The sequence below is a fragment of the Phoxinus phoxinus genome (genome assembly GCF_949152265.1).
Source record: "Phoxinus phoxinus genome assembly, chromosome: 14".
NCBI classification, from domain to species: Eukaryota; Metazoa; Chordata; class Actinopteri; order Cypriniformes; family Leuciscidae; genus Phoxinus; species Phoxinus phoxinus.
The window spans coordinates 30,846,992-30,870,399 of record NC_136889.1 but is presented as its reverse complement, the minus strand read 5'-3'; the positions used below and the strand labels follow the sequence as shown (position 1 = coordinate 30,870,399).

General features: G+C 39.1%; 2 protein-coding genes across 4 annotated transcripts in view; both read right to left on the bottom strand.

The window, feature by feature from the left end:
- The window catches only part of ubr2 (ubiquitin protein ligase E3 component n-recognin 2), a 46,260-nt gene extending 45,252 nt beyond the window's left edge, over nucleotides 1-1,008 (bottom strand). Inside the window, exon 1 of one of the 2 annotated variants that reach the window (XM_079635735.1) lies at nucleotides 865-1,008. In XM_079635735.1, the coding sequence (XP_079491861.1) occupies nucleotides 865-948 (84 nt within the window). In that variant the 5' untranslated portion in view covers nucleotides 949-1,008. The remainder of the gene's footprint in view (nucleotides 1-864) is intronic. The other variant, XM_079635736.1, reaches the window with a different exon arrangement.
- Nucleotides 1,009-3,602: 2,594 nt separating this feature from the next.
- LOC307010374 (uncharacterized protein) lies at nucleotides 3,603-23,153 on the bottom strand. Of its 2 annotated transcripts, XM_079634988.1 has the most exons (19): nucleotides 22,625-23,153; nucleotides 22,366-22,495; nucleotides 19,791-19,933; nucleotides 19,618-19,704; nucleotides 19,311-19,461; nucleotides 18,074-18,235; nucleotides 17,754-17,863; nucleotides 16,320-16,448; nucleotides 16,143-16,234; nucleotides 15,958-16,069; nucleotides 14,383-14,553; nucleotides 12,650-12,720; nucleotides 12,393-12,560; nucleotides 10,621-10,739; nucleotides 10,341-10,545; nucleotides 6,494-6,701; nucleotides 5,430-5,506; nucleotides 5,131-5,300; nucleotides 3,603-3,927 (listed from the first exon to the last, which is right to left on the bottom strand). In XM_079634988.1, the coding sequence occupies exons 1-19, from the start codon at nucleotides 22,691-22,693 to the stop codon at nucleotides 3,848-3,850; spliced, it is 2,454 nt and encodes an 817-aa protein (XP_079491114.1). In that variant the 5' UTR covers nucleotides 22,694-23,153; the 3' UTR covers nucleotides 3,603-3,847. The 2 variants fall into 2 exon arrangements, with proteins under 2 accessions (XP_079491114.1, XP_079491115.1); XM_079634989.1 differs by lacking the exons at nucleotides 19,791-19,933; nucleotides 22,366-22,495; nucleotides 22,625-23,153 and having other exon boundaries at nucleotides 19,598-19,665.
- Nucleotides 23,154-23,408: the final 255 nt, after the last annotated feature.

The window sequence follows — 23,408 nt, the reverse complement described above, 5'->3', positions numbered from 1 at the left end:
GCCAATCAGATTGTAGTTTAATCGCTATAGACCTATAACACAAAATGATCCATGTTTTCATGCACATGGTGATTAATAGTCTAATATAGTCAGGATGACGTGCACTGCTGTCGTTCAGTCTGTCAGACAATACAAACCACGAGAAAATTGAGGTATTGTATGTGGTTTTAAATAGCCACCGTCTGTGCTACATTGTAAAAACAAACCTACTTGTGTTTATCAGATTGATGTGGCATGGTAATGTAGTGGGTAAGCCGATATGCAAAAATTAAAAACAAACACACGTAACTGAAATATCAAAATAAATTAATGTTTAGTTTGTTAACCACAAAATTCTCCAACGGCTGCTGTTCAGCGACAGAAATAATGTTTTTACAGGAATGCAGAAAATCTACACAAATAGACAGGCTCAGTTTACTTGTCTAAATCAATTTAAACGGCGTGTCAAAAGAGCTGTCCGTTAAAAAAAAAATATTAGAAGAACGCAAAAACGTAAAGATAATGAACAAAGCCAATGTTGTTTTTATCCAACTCTTGACAGATCTCTTTAAAAGCTAATTTCTTTGTCAGCAAAGCCACAAGTTAAACACCAAATGCGAGAAATGAAAGCATTTATAACGTGTAGATATGTTACAGAAATACATGTGTAAACGGAGTGTTAAATGCGTGTTTTGGAGCTTGAGGTGTGAAAATTTCACAGGCTAGCTTGTTAGCGCGTTAGCAGGACAACACTCATCAAAACAACCCGAGATGAGGAGCGAGAAAAACAGAAAATTCCTCGCCCTCGCATCGATTTCCGCCAACAAATCTATATAATTCATCAGGATATGGCATTTGCCGAGTCTTTATAAAACTGTCGCCTACCGCAGCGGTGTCCTTTGCGGAGAAATTGAGGAATTCGCTACACAGAGCGGACGGTGCATCGCGATCAGTCTCGGCCGCCGCCATCTTTCCTTCAGTGCCCCGCAGCAGCAGAAGCAACAGTGCCAGTGAGGGAACCGGAAATCAGCCCTACTTCCGTCTCAAACCTGGAAAACTTTTCTGCTGACTAATGGAAAAGTACGGTCTGGCTGTTGCCTTGGTGACAAGTCACGACAGTAGCCAGCCACTCCTTCTCACAGGCTTTACCAAAGCATCTGGTGTTTCCAAAGGAAATTGTGTCCTTCCAAACACTGTAGGCCTATGCTGTTATTTCTCGAATAAACTCCCTACGTAGGCAGTATTGTAAGGTTTCATAGTCAGAGGTGCTCATGATGTGGAGGCTGTTCTAGTGCATTTTTGCAAAATCATTATGCAGTTATTTTTCAATCAACCATAGCCAGTTGATATATCAGTGATGCCAAACCGACCACTGATCTATTAATGACATTATATAGATCAGTGATCTGAACACACAGTAAGATTATTGGTGATGAATAATAATTACATGTTCTGTCTGTTCCTCCTGATGAAATAGTATAACAATTTAAGAGAACTATTTAAAGAAAACGATTTATTCCTGTGATGAAAGCAGATTTTTCCAGCATCATTTCTTCGGTCTTCAGTGTCACATGATCAGTGTTGGGGAAAGTTACTTTTAAAAGTAATCATTGCATTACAATATTGCGTTACTCCCTTAAAAAGTAACTACCGGTAATTGCATTACTTAGTTACTTTTTTAGAAAAGTAATGCGTTACGTTACTTTTGCGTTACTTTTTCCCCCACCTGGGCTGGGCTTGTTTTTTTATAACACAAAAGTTCTGTTTTTGGGCAAATATAAAGACCCTTTCACACCAAAAGTGAAATATTAATCCTCAGGCTGAAGGAAATGTGTACAGTAGAGGAAAGCAAACAAGCAAACCTTTCTATCTATCTATAGTCATTTTTGCTTTTTTAACTGAATCATCGTAGGTCAGAAGCAAGTACAGTGGTCAATAAAGTGAGATTAAATGCATAAAAATGTATGTTTTATTTAACATATTTCATTATTGGAGGTTTGCATAGTATTCTGATTCTGCATTTCACAGATTTTATTCATTTTGAGGAATATTGAATATTTTGTGAGGTGAGATGAGTAAATGCTCACATTTAGTCTAGAACTACAATAAACAACACACACACACACACACACACACACTTTGATTTGTCTAAACATGAGGACAGGAGAGCTGTCAGTCAATACATGGGAAAACAAAGTAATTTGCGTTACTTATTTGAAAAAGTAACTCATATATTTTGTTGTAAATTTTAAAAGTAATGTGTTACTTTACTAGTTACTTGAAAAAGTAATCTAATTACGTAACTCAAGTTACTTGTAATGCATTTCCCCAACACTGCACATGATCCTCCAGAAATCACTCTAATATGCGGATTTGCTCAAGAAACAATCATGATGTGACACTGAAGACTGGAGTAATGATGCTGAAAATTCAGCTTTAATCACAATCATATTTAATTTGACAATATAGTAACATAGAAAACCTTCGAAATTGTAATAATATTTCACAATATTACTGTTTTACTGTATTTTGATCAAATAAATGCAGCCTTGATGAGCAGAAGAGACTTCTTTCAAAAACATTTGTAAAAAATCATAATAATTCCATATTTTTGACCGGCAGTGTGTGTATTAAAGGATTAGTTCACTTTAAAAAAAAACTTTTGCTGATAATTTACTCACCCCCATGTCATCCAAGATGTCCATGTCTTTCTTTCTTCAGTCGAAAAGAAATTAAGGTTTTTGATGAAAACATTTCTCCATATAATGGACGTCAATGGGCCCCAAACGGTTCAAGGTCCAAATGACAGTTTCAGTGCCGCTTCAAAGAGCTTATCTAGCGAAACGATCGGTCATTTAAAAAATAAATTAAAAAAGTTTACGTTTTATAAGCACAAATGCTCGCCTTGCTCTGTTCTGTGATGCGCGTTCGTGACGCCGCGTAATGCGCAATTACGTTGAAAAGGTCACGCTTGTTGACCGAGTCAGTGTTTACCATAGACAGTATATAAACGGTGTTTACAGATGTGCGGAAGGAGGACCATACACATATTCAAATGTCTGTGTCAGTTTATCGTTTAAAATGCCCATTTCGTGTGCGTATCCTGGGTGTTGTAATATTAAAAAGCCCAAAAGAAAATTTTCGTCAGGACAGAATTTTTTTACTTTTCATAGAAGCGTGACCTTTACAGTGCATTTGCGCATTACATGACGTCACGAACGCGCATCACAGAACAGAGCAAGGCGAGCATTTGTGCTTATAAAACGTAAACTTTTTTATTTATTTTTTCAATGACCGAACGTTTCGTTAGATAAGCCCTTATTCATCGTCTGGTATCGTTTAAAGCCCTTTGAAGCGGCACTGACACTGTCATTTGGACCTTGAACCGTTTGGGGCCCATTCACGTCCATTATATGGAGAAATGTTTTCATCAAAAACCTTAATTTCTTTTCGACTGAAGAAAGAAAGACATGGACATCTTGGATGACATCGGGGTGAGTAAATTATCAGCAAAAGTTTTTTTAAAAGTGAACAAATCCTTTAACAGCATATGAGTTTTGAATGACATGAGGGCGAGTAAATGACAAAAAAAAAAAAGTGAACAATTCCTTTTAAGTTTTCTGTGGTTCAGAGAAATAGACTTGGTCTTCTCTCACATTTAATATTGAAATAAAACCATAATAAATAAAGATAAAGTCACTTTAATATACACAGATGCAATCCTATATTGTTACAGTAACTTGGTACAATGCATAACTTAAGAATAAAATAATAAAATAAATGTTGGTCACAAAATCATGTATGACTTGCTGCACAGAAATCCTTCCCAAGTCTTGCTCCTGGTGGATTCGGTGTTGATTTCAGTAGTTCATTGATCAGTTTCAGAGGTTTTGCTATCCGGTTTAAAGTTGCTTATAGTCTCTGAGTGTGTCTTATCCTCATCAGGGGCTGCAGAAACACCAGTAACATGACTTAAAGGAATATTCTGGATCATGAACCTAAGTTGCACTTTGTCATTAACCATGCACAGACAATCATTTAGATTCAATGACTACCTCATTAAAACCAGTAAAAAACCAGCAAACACAGAACGTTGGCACAACGTACCCGACCTTTTTAACAACATGGCCAAAAGGTTGCTTTAACTACGTTGTGTGGTGAAGGTTGTTACAGCGTTGTCACAATGTTGACATTAAACCACCGTTCAGGGCCATTGCTTAAGGTTGTGCCCTAGGGTGTCTGGACAACCACTGGACTACATAATGTACTCGTCACTCGTCGTCACTGCCCTGAAGCGCGAAAATCAGCCTTTTAAATTCCAACCACCTGTTGCTCATCGTGTTCTCATTCATCATCAAGCAGATACGCGAGTATTGCACAGCCATCAAACACAACCTACAACTTTAATTTAATGTGACTAATGTAGCCTCGCTCGCACTGTTTTAGTTTTCATTTGATTTGTCCGCTATTTGGTCTCAATCGTTTCTTTGCTCCTCTGGATTTGTGGATGTTTCCCTGGTTATCGACCTTTATCGGCCGGCTTTCAATTACTGTCTGCCATACAGAACCCAGTTTTGTTCATTAAATGTTCTGATCTTTGATTTTTATGTTTTATTTATTATACTTAAAATAAATTTGTACATTCGTTTGTTTATGTATTTAATTTTTTCACAAATGTATGACTTTTGGATGTGCAATTAATTTGATTACCATATGCTGTTTTAATAAAGTTGAATTAACGAAACCTTCTGTCATTTTTACTCTTCAAAGTGTACACTTGCAGGTGTTGATTATAATTAGGCTAATTTACTGATAGCCCCATTAAATATTAATAAGGATAAACAATATTTAAAAAGTATATAATTATCTAAAATGCTAAATGGGGGATATCTATCAACATATAAAAAATTGTCAGAACGTTGTCTCTGTAATGTCGCGTAACAACGTTGCTACAGCCCTGTCGCGTCTTACAATTCTACGTTGTTACAATGTTGCGAGCACGTAGATAGCGACGTTGCCATAGCAGAAATGCAACATGCCAGAGACGTTGCCACAACGTAAATGTGTTTGCTGGGAATGGGCAGAAATTAACTTGCAATGAACAGCATGTTTGCCCCACAGACTTCCATAAGAAGTGCAGAAGTCTCTTACATGATGCTGAGTTTGTCCGGGGCTGGATCAGATTGAGCAGCAAACTGTGGAGTTCCTTCACTTCAGCCTTCAGCTCACTCAGGTCCTGGCTCTGCTTCTGCTGGTCTTTCTGAAGTCTGTGAAGAGTCGTGAGATGTTCTTCTCTCTCTGGAGGTGCGACGCTTCTCCTTCTGTTAAAACAAAAACAACATACGTATGTTAGAGGAACATCACTTGTCACAATACGTGTAATAAAGATGGTAACACGAAAAATTCAACAATCTAAGCCCAATAAGTTCCACGATGTTCAATCTACCAACCTTGTGACATCTCTGGCATCTGCATACTGAGGTGAGGTTGTCTCTCTTTGGATGTTCAGATATTTATCTAAAGTATCCTGCAGAACATGCAAAGTTTCAGTTATTCTGCGATATAAGCAAAGACATTTAAAGGGATAGTTCACTTTGAAATTAAATTTTGGTATGTTTAACTTACCTGAAGTGCATCCAAGATGTAGGTGTCTTTGTCTCCGCAGTAGTTTCAATTTTTATATTTTTAGGTCAAACCGTTCTTGTCTGTCAGTCATATAATGCAGGTCTATAGGCACTGTCTCTAATAGCATGCAGAGAAAAGTCCAAATTAAAAAATTCCCCATCGTAAGTGCACATTGATGGCCTAAGACACGAAACAAGCCGTTTGTGTGATAAAACGAACAGTATTTATATGTTTTTTTTATCTCTTTTACACAACCACGTCCAAGTGATCTGTTTACTTAGTCTGCACAGGCGCCGTAAAGCGCCCGGAAGTGGTCTCCCGGATGAGTTCGCGCAAGCTTACGTAATTTTTTTTTTTTTTTACATCGGTTTAAACATCCCGGAAAAGCGCAAGTACCATTTCTATTAGCCGTCCTACCTACAATCTCTGTTCTGTGCATAGGTTCTCGTGTAAACAATGAGTGACGTACACGCGCGAGAGAGAGATCACTTCCGGAGCCTTCCGGCGCTCTACGGCGCTTGTGCAGACTAAGTAAACAGATCAGATGGACGTGGTTGTGTAAAAGAGATAAAAACGATATAAATACTGTTCGTTTTATCACACAAACCGCTTGTTTCGTGTCTTAGGCCATCAATGTGCACTTACGATGGGGAATTTTTTTATTTGGACTTTTCTCTGCATGCTTTTGGAGACAGTGCCTATATACCTGCATTATATGACTGACAAACAAGAACGGTTTGACCTAAAAATATCAATATTGAAACTACTGCGGAGACAAAGACACCTACATCTTGGATGCACTTCAGGTAAGCTAAAACATACCAAAATTTAATTTCACAGTGAACTATCCCTTTAAAATATAACTTCCAGTAGTTGTTAACGTAGAAACCTTGATCTGTTCCGTAAGCTTCTTCATCTCTGCATGCTGATCTGGGTTAGTGGTGACATCATCATCAAAGAATTCTCCAAGCGGGGCGCAATGGCGGTGGATGTGCTCGTTGTCATAGCAACGTCTCAGACAAGACATGGATTCCTCTATCTGCAGAATGATCGCTGCTTGTTGCATCACCGCATTGGCCAGTGCGTTGTCATAGACCCTGCAAACATAAGTGTTCAGCAAAAGGGTTAAAGGAATAGTGCTCCCAAAAAGGTTGTTTCCGTACAATGAGAGTTCACAGTGAGCATATCCATCGCGCCCAAAATGCACAATACACGTTAGGGCTTCATTACTTAGCCAGCAATACATAGTTTGCAGATAGCTCAAAACATGGCGCCAAAAATAAAAAATGTGATTAGATCCAGGGGCGTGCAATCAATATATAAATATAACAATAATATGTGCCTATTTTACACAGCCAGTTGCATTTGCACAAGAATTGCAAATCCTTTATCCCAATTGGGACATCCACATAAAAAAATGTTTCTATCAAATCTTACATAAGATCATCAATTGTTTGAGGATTAGGGCCGTCCCTAGGGCGGTGCAACTGCTGTGACCGCATGGGGCACCAATGCCAAACGGCCCGCACCGAATGCCCCCCTCATCCCTGGAACACGATTGTGAATGGACTGACGGGAACATCACTACTACCCACATTTACATTTACATTTATTAATTTAGCGGACGCTTTTATCCAAAGCGACCTACAAATGTCCCTTACCCAAAGAGACTTACAAATGATCCAAAGCGACTTACCCAACCCTCCCGAACGGACCACTTCTACACGCCCCCACCCGAAATGCAATCACGAACAAAAACAAAAAGGACATCCCCACCCGCAACCCTCCCAAACGGACCACTTACAACAACCACCACTCCGAACGCAATCGCAAACAAAAACGAGGGGGGCATACCCAAACCTCCCGAACGGACCACTTACAACTACTAACACCCACACTCCCAATCGGAATAGCCTGGCTAACGTCAGACCTCGTCTCATTGAGACGTGGTCTGGGAACCACATGTTCATTTTCTCATATTTGAGGCGTGGTTTACGAATGCCCAGAGCAGTTTATTGGGCTCTACGAATATCTATCAAATGCATCTGTACGTAGCTCAAAGCCAATCGTTTCAATTATACCAGATGACGTATGTAGAGCGACAGAAATTCGACGAGGAAGAAGACGATGGGTCTTAGATTTATGTGTACACGATGGCGTTCACTGACTATTTCAGTTTGTGCAAGACAAACATGAGGGTAGAAGGTAAATCTGCAGTGCACGTTGATATAAACAAAATGCTTTGGTGTGTCGCATAGACGTCGTCATCGTCTTGCTGCTCCCTCCCCGTTCTGTGATTGGTCCCCTCACTGAGGCGAAAATCTGATCCATGGTATCCAGGCTGCCTAGCAGCGTGAATAAAATCGCGCTGCGCACAAGGCAGCATGGGGAAACCCAGGCTACAATTGGAACGCTATCGCGAAAAAAAACGAGGGGGGCATACCCAAACCTCCCGAACGGACCACTTCCAACTCCACGACTCGGAACACAATCGCAAACAAAAACGAGGGGGGCATACCCAAACCTCCCGAACGGACCACTTCCAACTACCAACACCCCCACCCCCAATCGGAACGCAATCGCGAACAAAAACGAGGGGGACATCTCCAACCCTACCAAACGGACCACTTCCAACTCCACGACTCGGAACACAATCGCAAACAAAAACGAGCAGGGCATCCCCAAACCTCCCGAACGGACCACTTCCAACTCCACGACTCGGAACGCAATCGCAAACAAAAACGAGGGGGGCATACCCAAACCTCCCGAATGGACTAATTCCAACTACCAACACCCCCACCCCCAATCGGAACGCAATCGCGAACAAAAACGAGGGGGACATCTCCAACTCTACCAAACGGACCACTTTCAACTCCACGACTCGGAACGCAATCGCAAACAAAAACGAGTGGGGCATCCCCAAACCTCCCGAACGGACCACTTCCAACTACCAACACCCCAACCCCCAATCGGAACGCAATCGCGAACAAAAACGAGGGGGACATCTCCAACCCTACCAAACGGACCACTTCCAACTCCACGACTCGGAACGCAATCGCAAACAAAAACGAGTGGGGCATCCCCAAACCTCCCGAACGGATCACTTCCAACTACCAACACCCCAACCCCCAATCGGAACACAATCGCGAAGAAAAATAAGGGGGACATCTCCAACCCTACCAAACGGACCACTTTCAACTCCACGACTCGGAACGCAATCGCAAACAAAAACGAGTGGGGCATCCCCAAACCTCCCGAACGGACCACTTCCAACTACCAACACCCCAACCCCCAATCGGAACGCAATCGCGAACAAAAACGAGGGGGACATCTCCAACCCTACCAAACGGACCACTTCCAACTCCACGACTCGGAACGCAATCGCAAACAAAAACGAGTGGGGCATCCCCAAACCTCCCGAACGGACCACTTCCAACTACCAACACCCCAACCCCCAATCGGAACGCAATCGCGAACAAAAACGAGGGGGACATCTCCAACCCTACCAAACGGACCACTTCCAACTCCACGACTCGGAACGCAATCGCAAACAAAAACGAGTGGGGCATCCCCAAACCTCCCGAACGGACCACTTCCAACTACCAACACCCCAACCCCCAATCGGAACACAATCGCGAAGAAAAATGAGGGGGACATCTCCAACCTTACCAAACGGACCACTTTCAACTCCACGACTCGGAACGCAATCGCAAACAAAAACGAGTGGGGCATCCCCAAACCTCCCGAACGGACCACTTCCAACTACCAACACCCCAACCCCCAATCGGAACGCAATCGCGAACAAAAACGAGGGGGACATCTCCAACCCTACCAAACGGACCACTTCCAACTCCACGACTCGGAAATCAATCGCAAACAAAAACGAGTGGGGCATACCCAAACCTCCCGAACGGACCACTTCCAACTACCAACACCCCAACCCCCAATCGGAACGCAATCGCAAACAAAAACGAGGGGGACATCTCCAACCCTACCAAACGGACCACTTTCAACTCCACGACTCGGAAATCAATCGCAAACAAAAACGAGTGGGGCATCCCCAAACCTCCCGAACGGACCACTTCCAACTACCAACACCCCAACCCCCAATCGGAACGCAATCGCGAACAAAAAGGAGGGGGACATCTCCAACCCTACCAAACGGACCACTTTTAAATCCACGACTCGGAACGCAATCGCAAACAAAAACGAGTGGGGCATCCCCAGATTCCCCACATGCAACCCTCCCGAACAAACTACTTCCAACTCCCCCACACCCACTTCACCCGGAAAGCAATCGCAAACAAAACCGAGGGGGGCATACCCAACCCCCAACCACTTTCTCCTACCGACACCCTCCCAACCGGAAAGTGATCGTACACAAACTGAGGGTGAGATCAGTAACAATTTGACATCTTCTAGGTTGAAGCATCAAAATTGTGGTGTTTGAACAGATTAAAAGAGAATGCACACTTTGACGAAAATGCGTAGAACGATCGACATACATTGCGTGCAGATATAGCTAACATAGTTTCAATAGCGTCTTACATGAAAGTTTCAATGCATCTTAAAATATAGTGGACAAAATTGATGTCCGGCCTAGTATGTAAATCTTCACCCTTTATTTAAACCATGAAATGCTTGTTTCATTTGCTGGCATTGATTCATATTGATATATCATTATTTGTTACACCCCTAACATGCATATCATAAAAGTGCATATGACTTATTAATACCTTTGGAAGGTGTCAGAAAGCAGAGCAATCAGTAAATTAACACAGAGAATAGCAGACAGGGCCAGAAATGTTCCACAGAGAAGGTAGGCCATCACTGCGTCCACATCCAACATGGCATCAAACTCGTACTCATCCACCAGGGTGATGCGGTACAGGCTGTAGAGCAGCTCAGGAACCGTCTCCATACTGGGCACCTCAGCTAAACCTGAGAGCAAGAGAGGAAACGTTTATGTCTCATGCATCATGTCTTTACCTATACTGCAAGTCTTTGTGACAGTACCTCCAAATATGATCCAGAAAGCACAGGCATATGGAACGTAGATCTCTATATAGAGAAAGAGGAAACGCAGCACGTCTCCTGCAATCTTCCCCAGCATGACAATGAAGGGACCCATAGCTCTAGAGAATAACATCAGCCATTTACCTGGAGTACAGTCATGTGTCACGGTGTTGTCTAATAGAGTGCAAAGATCAGTTTTCAGAAGTGAAAAGCATTCAAATGTCATCATTTACTCACCCTCATGTCCTTCCAAACCAGTATGGCTTTCTTTCTTCTACAAAACCCAAAAGAGATATTTTGACAAATGTCTTAATCTTTTTTTGTTCATACAAATAAAGTCAATGGGGTCCAATGTCGCTCTTCAAAATATCTTTGTGTTCCTTCAGAACAACATGAGGGTGAGTAAATGGCACAATTGTCGTGTTTAAGGAACTATCCCTTTAATGACACCATAGACAAATTGGACCGTAATTTTACGCCTTTTGCAAAGTTTCATTCACTTTATAATAGTACACTACTCTTCCGAAAGTTTAGAGTCGCTAAGATATTATAATGTCTTTGAAAGAAATCACTTCTGCTCACCAAAGCTGCACTTATTTGATACAGTAAAAACGTAAATATTGTGAAATTCCAGCATCGTTACTCCGGTCTTCAGTGTCACATGATCCTCCAGAATTCATAAAAATATGCTGATTTGCTGCTCAAGAAACATTTCTGATTATTATAATAAATGTTGAAAACAGTTGTGCTGCTATTTTTTTTTTTTTAAAACAAAGTTTTTTAATATTGGGTTATTTAAACAATGGGGAAAGGCTGGAAAAAGTGGCCAATTATTCCTTGAAAAGTGGAAATACTGCAGTAGCATTTAGAAGAAGTGACTGAGTGTGCAAACCCCCATGTCCTTATGTTTCTATGGTTACCGTAACACTGACCATATATTCCCATGGTTACCTAGCTCACACAGAGGAGGCCACCTGTGGAGTCTCAGAGAAACCTGAGATATGCAAGCACTGTTGTTCGGGCCACTGAGCAGGTGGTTCAGTTCGGCTTGAGACGCGGCATCCAGGAGACCGTAAAGGTGTTGTCATTAAATATCTGAGGGCCTTGCTTTGCAGCACAAGTATCTATGGTAACTGCCATTGACCAGGTGTTCCTACAGAGCCGACGTTCTCAAGCTTTTTCTCAGATGACCACGATTATAGACGCTTCATGACCGCCTTTAAAAAACTGTTTATTTTACGCATACATCTTTTAAAACAGAATTAAGCAGTGGAGAATTTATGATTTAGCAATCATTTTGAAAATGAAAACCGTAATATTGTCAAATATTATTACAATTTAAAATAACTATTTTATGGTAATATATTTTTAAATGTAATCTATTGATGCAAAGCTGAACTTTCTGCATCATTACTCCAGTCTTCAGTGTCACATGATCCTTTAGAAATCATTCTAATATTACGATTTTCTGCTCAAGAATCATTTCTGATTATTATCAATGTTATAAATTACAATAAATTACAAATTAAAAAATATTCTATTAGAAAACATTTATTTTAAATTGTAATAATATTTCACAATATTCATGTATTTTTCATCAAATAAATGCAGGCTTATAGTGAGCAGAAAAGAGTTCTTTCAAAAAAAAATTCACTCCGCAAGGAAAGATATAGTATGGGTTATTTGATTTTTTGGAAATCATAATCAGTTCCTCTAAAATCTAATATTCTTGACCAGCAAGATTCCAAAGTTACTTTCAAAATGATAATTACCTAAAAGCACGGACATGCTTCATTAGCCTTAACCACAGGAAAATAATGGACACTGCGAAGAGGCGAAGACTGTTCTGTCGAAGTGCTTCGGACACTAGGAATACGTCTGTCAAGTGGATGCCCAGAACGGCCAGCAGCAGCAGATACACTAGCCAATCAAAGATATTCCTGTGGGCGACACATCAGCATACTTAGTAGTATATTAATTTTTTGCACACTCTTTCATATTCTACATTGGCTTATTGTGAGTGCATTACCAGGGGTCCTGAGTGTAGGTTCCTTTCAGGTTTCGAATATACTTAATTTGGCCTTCTAAGTAATTGCGTTCCTATTATAAAGAAAAACACATTAATTATTACAATTGTGTATTTTATTATTGTTTTTTTATGATAAATTAACGTATACTGTACACCACAGTCAACTTTAAATTAACATTCTGAATTCTAAATAAGTTAGGCCATAGCATCATTTACACACAAAATGAGTTTGTAAAAACAAACACAAATTGTGTTTACAATAATACACTTAAAATTGAATTCTATGGGGGAAAGCAATGCAGAAGGGTTAAAGGGTTAGTTCAATCTTCAGAACACAAATTAAAATATGATTTAATGAAATCTAACATTTCTGCCCCTTCTTTGACAGCTACGCAACTACCACTTTGATGCTTCAAAAAGTTAATGAAGAGATAGTAAAACTAATTTTCTGAAAATAATTGATCACTTTATATGATGAACAGATTTAATTTAGGCTTTTATTCACATATAAACATTGATCAGTGAACAGAAACAGAAACTCAATCGTACTTGCTTGATGCGTGAGAACAAACCTCTTGCTGAAGTTCAAATGTGATGCGTAACACGAGAATGAACCTCACTGGTTCTTGAGAAGCTCAAATGTGCTGTTTAACACGAGAATTAACCCCATTGGTTCACTGTAAGAAAAAATAACATCCCTAAGTAAAAATTTTCTAGTGACTGGTAACATCTACATTTTTCAATTAGTCTGACATATTATTTCTCATTGAGCCAATGTTAACAGACTATTGCAACAATTAATTCAATTTATTTTACAGAATTTCACTTGGGCCAATTAAAAAATGTAGATGCTACCAGTCACTAGAATATTTTGACTTGGAGAGGTTACTTTTTTTTTTACAGTGTTCTTGCTGAAGTTCAAATGTGCTGCGTAACTCGAGAATGAACCTCATTGGTTCTTGAGAAGCTCAAGCGTGCTGCGTAACACGAGAATGAACCTCATTGGTTCTTGAGAAGCTCAAACGTGCTGCGTAACTCGAGAATGAACCTCATTGGTTCTTGAGAAGCTCAAGCGTGCTGCGTAACACGAGAATGAACCTCATTGGTTCTTGCAGAAGTTCAAATGTGCTGCGTAACACAAGAATGAACCTCATTGGTTCTTGAGAAGCTCAAATGTGCTGCGTAACACGAGAATGAACCTCATTGGTTCTTGCAGAAGTTCAAATGTGCTGCGTAACACAAGAATGAACCTCATTGGTTCTTGCAGAGGTTCAAATGTGCTGCGTAACACGAGAATGAACCTCATTGGTTGTCGCATTTCACTTGTCTTATGTAATTCTTGTGGGTGGATTTTTTTTTTTACATTGTACAAACAAGGCAGTTCAATTTTATCACAAAATGTGGACACAGATAATGTTTAAGTTTTACATTTTAAACGTTTGAAATTGAGAGGTTAGGTTTAATCCAAGTTTTCTAAAGAGAAATGACTGCTTTATAATGACGTACGATTCAACTTAACATTTTATTCACATACAAATATTGATCAACGCACATCAAATATGGTAAAGGGAAGCTCAAATATGCTTGACGTGAAGGTGAGCATTTTTGGGTGAACTAACCCTTTATAATACATGCCAAAATATTTCATATTTCAATTCAGATTGTGAGATCAGTCCATAAGCTTATTATATCCTTGATCTCTTGAATAACACCTGTATGGGTTCACATGTTACCTCAGGCCACATGGGGTGAGAGCAGCTCAAGTCCTCATTGATCTTCTGCACAGTCCAACACTGCCAGTGCTTCAGTTTCTTCCCAGATCTCACGATCTCCATCACTTCCCTGTACACCTCGGTCACCGTCAGCACCAGTGCCAAAACCACCAGCAACACACGCCACCAGTCCTACCAACAGCAGTGCATGTACTGGATGAGTGTGTGTGTTTATAAGCAAGAAAGAGGAATATTCCAGTGCTCTTGCATTGCGTGTTCTACATAATGTTAAATATGTCCTGGAACATCAACACAGGAAAGAAAACGGTGTTCGTCAGGCGGTTTCATGGGGTCTATAGCCTACAGTAGGGAATAATAATTTTAATGACCCTACAAGTTCGCTTAAACCACCAAAATATGAGGGAAATATGTTATAGTTTTATTTTTAAAAGACTAAACTTGGTTGGGATGTTTTATCTGACAAAATTATGTGTGTGGGGGGGGCAACAGGTAAGCTACAGGTTTTATTTTATTGAAGAAAAAAAAAAAAATGATGGAAAAGCAAAAAGCTCACAGGAAAACTCATACATTGACTGTTTTTTTCCAGCCTGTGCAGAAATTTGATCACACAACTTGGCGTGATTCATTGCGTTATCACAAATTGACTCCAAGAACAACTACACAATATGCTTAAAATCTTTAAAAAAAAATTATTAAAGCAACATTAAAGAAGATTTTCCGTATCAGCGGTTCATCAAGTCGTAACAGGGTGAACGTCACTTCTGCCTCCGCTTTGCGGCCCTCTATCGGCTATAACCACACTATGTAAGTTTGCCAGATCGGGTCGCGTTTCTGTAGTTCGAATGAGACATGAGAAAACTACAAATTTGACTTGCTTTACATCAGGCGTTACAATAGGCATTATTTAGTTTTTCTTCGTTTCTGATGTCGCAATACATCACACTTTCATGAAATCATGCAACATACTCTACCTTGTCTGAGGACATCGTTATTTCCAAAGCCGGAGCTGGATAAACAGCGAGTGTGTGTGCGACAGGCGGCGGGAGGCTAAATTATTTACGACAGCGGTAATGGACAATTCCACTTCCAACCTGTAGGGCGACCGCAGAGGAAAAGTTATTTAGTGTTGCTTTAATATTTGAATAAAGGGTGAAGATGTACATTTTTCTCGACTGTCCATAATTTTAGGCTCCTTCTGTACGTATCAAAAGTACTGATCTATAGGTTACACTTTAGTAAGACATTCTACTTACTATAAGTAAATTTGCAACTACATGTCAACTTATTCTGCTTACCCGAGCCCTAACCTAACAGTCTACTAAAACTCTAATGAGATAAGTAGTTTCCAGGGTGGGGGGAGGCCTTGTCTTTTGTTTTGTTTTGTCCTTTTGTTTTTTTATGTTTCTTTGTACAATTTTTCTTTTGTATGTCTGAAAAACGTTTAAAAATTCAATAAAGATATTTGTGGGGGAAAAAAACAGATAAGTAGTTGCAATGTTACTTAGAGTTAGGAGAATGTCTAAAGTGGACCATTGAATCAAATGTTCCAGGACAATAAACTGTAGTTAGTCTGACCTGAGGAAGATTGTAGCGATCTCCATCTGGACGAACTGACACGGATATGGCCACTGTTGTCCAGGACACGATAAATAGGAAGTTGAAAAGCAGGAGTATCCAGGCGCCCATTCTGTAGGAAAACATTTAGTGTGATGTGAATCACAGCCCATGGTTCTCCATGCATGGACTTTGCTACGGTTTACCTGCCATATAAGTTCCACTTGACAGTGATGAGTTTGAGCACTACAGGGTGCATGATGAGGTCCAGTTTACCTTCATTGACAATAAACTCCAGCTGTGGACAGAGACAACGCTCATAAGCCAAAGCAGCGACACCTGTATCGAGGAGCTTTATATGAAATCTGTTTAAAGATGTGTACCGGTGATGACGGATCAGAACCTTTTGGGTTTGTCTTGTCAGCCGGCTTCGGCTCCAGAAGATGAAGGTAGTAGAACTTTTGTCGGGCCATTCGGTCTTTCATAAGGAACTGATTCATCGCCAGATCAGCCTGTCGACACCAAGATGATGATCACTGAAAAGTTTACTGAGAACAGTACAGTACTGTTCAAAAGTTTGGGTTTTTTGTAGGCTGCATTTATTTGATAAAAAAAATACAGTAATATTGTAAAATATGAGTGCAATTTAAAACAACTTTTCTATTTGAATATGTTAAAATGTAATTTATTCCTGTGATCAAAGCTGAATTCTGGGCATCATTACTCCAGTCTTCAGTGTCACATGATCCTTCAGAAATCATTCTAATATGATGATTTGATGCTCAATAAAGTTCTCTCATTATTATCAATGTTGAAACCAATTGCGCTGCTTCATATTTTTGTGGATGCCATGATCATTTTGTTTTCAAAATTCTGTGTTAAATAGAAATTTGGGTTCCACTTTATATTAAGTGGCTACTAATGTACTAACATTGAAATTAATAATTTAATAATTTGATACAATGGACTTGTATATTATGTACATATATGTTTTTACATAGTACTTATATTTTAAAAATACCTGCTTGTAATTACAGCGGTAATTCATTTATATAACTACATTTGTAATTACACTGTTGACCCTTCCCTTACACCTTAACCCACCCTTAAACCTACCCATACCAGCACACCTGTCCCTAACCTTACCCGTATCACATCTCAATAGCAGAAAAAGTATTTTATAACACAACATGAACACAATATGTACATTGTACTTATTTTTCTATGTAAGTACATAGTACTTAAAGCCACTTAATATAAAGTGGGACCGAAATTTGTTTTGAAATTAGAAATCTTTTGTATTAGAATGTTTGATGGTCACTTTTAATCAGTTTAATGAATATTTGCAGAATAAAAGTATTATTTTTGTTTTAATCAAATCGTACTCAGCCCAAATGCAGTGGTGTATTTTTTATGTAATTATCAAAATAATCGTTTAGGGTTTAAAAACAGGAATGTGAAGCTTGCTTTTTTTATATGCATTAATTTAAAATAATGTAAAAGTATTCACTTATGTGAGTTATATTTCAATTATTATTCTAAAAACAATTATATTATGTAATGGTATTTTTTTTAATGACGTATGAATTTCACTAGACTCCAGATAAACCTTACAAAACCTTTGCACTTGCGTCTCCTCTAGTATTGCATTACTTTTATATTTCCACAAATGTAGTAGCCATACTTGTATTGTATCCATCTTGGATTAATGGCCTTTTCTAGTATTTTTTTCACTCGTCATTCACTTTGGAAGCATCTACTAATCTACGAATGCTGATTATCTTGTACAGTAACCATAGCAGTCGTTGAATACTCACCACAGGACTCATTTTAGTGATCATGGCAGTAATGCAGAGCTGTCCGTCACAGTCCTGCACTCCAGCGTCGGCTCCAAACCCCAGCAGCAAACGTGCCGTCTCACTCCGATCTGTACGTAACAATACCTCTCGTCATACCCAGGGACGCAGAAGTCAAATCAGAAGAGACTTCTTCGTCATCACTGTGAGCTTGAGGACACGCATGAGGTCGACCTTGTGGCTACACTACTGACTTGTCTAGTCAAAGACCAAAAGGTCAGGTGTTTGAGCCCCACTCGGGTCAATCTGTGCACGTGAACTGCCTTATATAAAAGCCTTACCGAAGTTTGCAGCCAGCTGTAGAGGCGTCCTCTCTTTATAGTCTCGAACAGAGATGTCCGCCCCGTTCTGCAGCAACACCCTAACTCCACCGACGGCATCATTCTTAGCAGCGAAGTGCAGCGGAGTCTGCTTGTCCTTCAGTGTGCGAGCTTCAATGTCAGCTGCCAATCAAACATTCAGAGACAACATACACATTACCGTACAAAAGTTACCATTTATTTACTTATTTAACTAATTTTTAAGAGAAGTCTCACCAAAGCTGCATTTATTTTATCAAAAATACCGTAAAAACAGTAACATTGGGAAATTTTGTATTTATTCCAGTGATCAAAGCTGAATTTTCAGCATCATTACTCCAGTCTTCAGTGTCACATGATCCTTCAGAAATCATTCTAATATGATGATTTGATGCTCAATAAACATTTCTGATTATTATCAATGTTGAAAACAGTCATGATGCTTCATATTTTTTTGTGGAAAACACATTTTCCAGGAAATTGCACAAAAAAACCCCCAGCATTTATTTGAATGCATTTATCATAAATGTCTTTGCTGTCACTTTTGAACAATTTCATGTGAACCTGCTGTATTCATTTCTCTTCTTCTTCTTCTTCTTCTTCAAAAAAAAACCTTTACTGACCGCAAACTTTTCAGTACAGTATATATGTGACCCTGGACCACAAAACCAGTCACATGAGTACATTTTTTGAAATTGAGATTTATACATCGTCTGAAAGCTGATTAAATAATATTTCCATTGATGTATGGTTTGTTAGGATAGGACAATATTTGGTTATGATTGGTTATATCTGAATCTGAGGGAGCAAAAACTCGAAACATTGAGAAAATCTCCTTTAAAGTTGTGCATTTATGTTCACGATTGTGCTGCATTCACTCACAGAAATAAATGTTTTATATATTTACAGTAGGAAATTTACAAAATATCTTAAAGGAACATGATCTTTACTTAATATCCTAATAATTTTTGCCATAAAAGATCATTTTGACCCATACAATGTAATGTTGGCTATGGCCACAGATATACCCGTGCGACTTGTGACTGGTTTTGTGGTCCAGGGTCACATATAGACCACACTTTTCTTTTTCTTTAAATGAGTTTAAATTCAGTAAGTTAATTTTCCTTTCAAAACCCTATGTTATGTTATGGCCAATTTATTTAAAAATCACGATTTTATCTTAAATCCCTGATAGACAAATTCTGAATTAGACACACACCTCCTCTTTCTAACAGGAAGTGCATCATCTCCTCATAATCCAGAGCTGCCGCCACATGAAGAGGCGTCACTCCAAAGGCATCGGCCCTCTGAAAGTCAGCGCCTCTTTCCAGGAAGAAACGCATCACGTCCACGTTCCACGCGCGAGATATCTACCAGAAACACAAACATCTGTGAATGCTTTACAGCTGTTCATAGGCAAGGCGTGACTTCTCAATATTTCAATACAAGCATCAGCTGAACATTTACATCCCAGAATGAGAATTTATGGCATAGTATGTGTCTTACATAAGGAGTCAAACATTAACCTCATGCAGGGCCGTTTGCCCGTATTTGTCTGCTGAGTTTGGGTCGGCTCCATGTGTGAGGACATCATTCAGCAACTGCAGGTCCACCTAAAGCAAAAATCAATATCACTGTGTGACACTGACAAATATGACACCACGTCTCCCGAAGTTCACCAAAGTGGAGCATGTGTTACCTCATCTGTGTCTTTATTGCTGGCCGCCAGAACTCGAAAATGATCCAGAAGCCTTTTATTCAGCTGGATCTTCGTATTCTTCAGTCCATCTACAGCGTCTTCATCTGTCGCCAGACCCTTGTACTTGTTGCCTATATATTCCTCTAAATTAAAAAGACACAATCATTTAGATTTAGGATCGATATTACGCCGGAATTATTATTATTATTATTTTTTTTTTTGATGTTCCATGGTATTACCTTGTATATATATTGAAAAATACAATGCTATATATTTGATTAAAATATATATATATATATATATATATATATATAAATTTTTTTGTTTTTTATCATTTTGCTTATGTTAAAAATAATTATTAATCAAGATGTTTTTAAGTTTTGTGCATCAAATCAGCATTTTAGAATGATTTCTGAAGGATCATGTGACACTGGAGACTGGAGTAATGATGCAGAAAAAATCAGTTTTGCATCACAGGAATAAATTACATTAAAATGTATTAAAATAGAAAACAGTTCTTTTAAATTGTAATAATATTTCACAATATTACTGGTTTAACTGTATTTTTGGTCAGCAGAAGAAACTTAACGTAATTATTCCAAATTCTTGATAGTGTAATTTTTAAAATGTACTTATACTGTGTGCCATGATAATGCCATGGTTTTCTTTTCTGATGTACAAAGATATATAGCAGTCATAAATATAATATAAAATACTATAATGTGGTATTTGAAAATTATAATACTTCATGGAATACCACAAAAATACCACAAGTACAACATTATAACCTTCTGATACACCAATGCACTACGGTAAAACTACAGTAGCTTTTTCTAAGGGCAATCGTAATCAAATAAATGTTCCATCCTTGTTAAAGTTCACATTATGATCACAGCCTTCTTCAAAACCACATTGTACAAAGCAGGCAAAAAGTTAGAAAGCCCTTTATGGTATATATATACAAATTTTATTTGTGAATGAATAATGTATCGTAAATAAATAAATGTTCTTCCTTAATATACAGGGTGCATAAGTCAGGACACCCCTATGTTAAATTCCCATAGAGGCAGGCAGATTTTTATTTTTAAAGGAACACTCCACTTTTATTTGGAAATAGGCTCATTTTCCAACTCCCCTAGAGTTAAACAGGTTTACCATTTTCGAATCCATTCATCTCCGGGTCTGGTGGTAGCACTTTTAGCATAGCTTAGCATATCATTAAATCTGATTAGACCGTTAGCATCTCTCTTTAAAAAATTACCAAAGAGTTTCAACATTTTTCCTATTTAAAACTTGACTCTTCTGTAGTTACATCGTGTACTAAGAGAAAATGAAAAGTTGTGATTTTCTAGGCCAATATGACTAGGAACTATACTCTCATTCCTGCGTAATAATCAAGAAACTGCTGCCGTACCAGCAGCGCAATGATATTACACACTTAGTGCCGGTCACGTTGGAAGTTACCGAGCTGGGGACTATTTTCAGGAGCTGCGTAATATCACTATTACTCACTTTCCTTGATTATTACGCAGGAATGAGAGTATAGTTCCTAGTCATATTCATAGATATACATAATAAAGGCTAGATGTCTCGTCCGCGCTGCTGGCCAATGGAGGTCGACGTCCTCACCTGGCAGCCATCTTGTCACAGTCAGCTCGCTCACTTGTAACATTGTTTTAACGATGCATGTACTTTTTAAATAACCATAACTTGCTCAATTTTCTACCGATTTTCAAACGGGTTAGTTTGTTATAAACGTCAGAGATGTAGTTATGACACTGCATACTTGTGAATAATTATAATATTATATATTTCAACATGTTGTTCAAGCATTTAGAATTATAGCCACGTTAATAACGTTTGTAAGAAACCAAACTGTTTGTAAATCCGTCAAGATTTCAGCAAGATAAGAGTATTTGTGTTCGTGCAGATCACTCACCTTACATCAGGAACCACAGAGCCCGCCAGAAAGCTTGCCTGTGACAAGATGGCCACCGGGTGATGACGTTAGAGACTCCGCCGTAAGACATCTAGCCTTTATTATGTATATCTATGGTCATATTGGCCTAGAAAATCGCAACTTTTCATTTTCCGTCGGTCTTAGTATACGATGTAACTACAGAAGAGTCAAGTTAAAAAAATTTTTTGAAACTATTTGGTCTAACGGTCTAATCAGATTCAATGATCTATGCTAAGCTATGCTAAAAGTGCTACCGCCAGACCCGGAGATCGGCTGAATGGATTCAAACACGGTAAAACTGTTTAACTCTAGGGGAATTGGAAAAGGAGCCTATTTTCAAAAAAAGTGGAGTGTTCCTTTAAAGGCCAGTTATTTCATGGATCCAGAATACTATGCATCCTGATAAAGTTCCCTTGGCCTTTGGAATTAAAATAGCCGCACATCATCACACACCCTTCACCAAACCTAGAGATTGGCATGGGGTACTCTCCATAAGATCATCTCTCAATGCAAATCAAACCAGCTATTAGGCGAACTGAAACAAAACCATGCCAATCTCTAGGTCTGGGTGTGTTCACTTATGCTAAGCACTGTATATATATTTACTGTAAATACCTGTGTGTTTTTTCCTCACAGGCCTGCGAGTAGCATGTTTCCAGCGGCCTCTTGTATAGGACGCCAGGTGAGCGACTGACCGCCCCAAATCTTTAACTGAGGTCACGGATACCGAAGGAGCAAACATTGGCTACAGTCAAACATACAAAAATCATAAGTACAGTAAAAAAACATCACCAGATAACACAACAGTTTAAAATGTGAGTTGTGCTGAACTCAACAGTTCAGGAGATGTGAAATAATAAGTCAGTTTCCTCACCTGACTAGAGACTCCATCAGTCAGTTCAAGCTCGATGTTATCAGGTCCAGCTCGACCAAATCTCTTCATTCTTCTCCTGTATTCAGCCGAGAACACCTGAGGATCTCCTGAAGATGCTAGAAGAGTGAAGTTACAGCCGCACACATGAACTCAGCAGAAGTGTAATGGAAAAGCAGAAAATGCGCAGCTTCACGCCAGTTACCCTGCATATCTCGCTTGACGTCTTTAATAACAGGCTGTGTTTGTCTTCACATGATTTGTTTCTCAGTTACCAATACTGTGAGTCGTAAAAAAGGACATGCGTGTTAGACACTCAGTTACACCCTGACTGTAATAAATCTTGATGAACTAACATTTATCTCATAATGTTTAACTAGAGGTCTCAGGGCAACACAAGCACAGGATTATGTTTATGGCACCAGTACTGAGTGTCCTGTTTTAACAGATAATGGCCATCAAGGGCATCTAATCACCATATAAACCAGATAACACACAGCCAGGCTTGTTTGGACATTAGGTTTTGGATTTGGACCACTCTCCTCTACTCTACCAGCAACTATACAAACATTACAATTGTTTTCAATACTTTGTTGTTAGCATGTTGCTAAGCTAACAAAACAGAACTCTAGTAAGCATAAAATTACAAAGCAAAGACAGATATTAGGTAAAATAGTCAATTTTTGGTAGTCTAAACTAGCATATGTACATATTTATCATTCAGCCTCGGCCTGTAGTGTTTGAAGGCCCAGGTGTTCAGTTTCTCTGTGGCCCCGTCGCTTCGGTT

Bases quoted from the DNA above. Each gene is read 5' to 3' on its own strand.
- LOC307010374 (XM_079634988.1), bottom strand. From the start codon at position 22,693: ATGAAGAGATTTGGTCGAGCTGGACCTGATAACATCGAGCTTGAACTG. The intron at 19,934-22,365 runs GTATTTACAGTA...TTTTTAATTTAG, and splicing joins TGTGAGGAAAAAACACACAG to AGGAATATATAGGCAACAAG. The intron at 12,721-14,382 runs GTAACATGTGAA...TCTTTATAATAG, and splicing joins CTCACCCCATGTGGCCTGAG to GAACGCAATTACTTAGAAGG.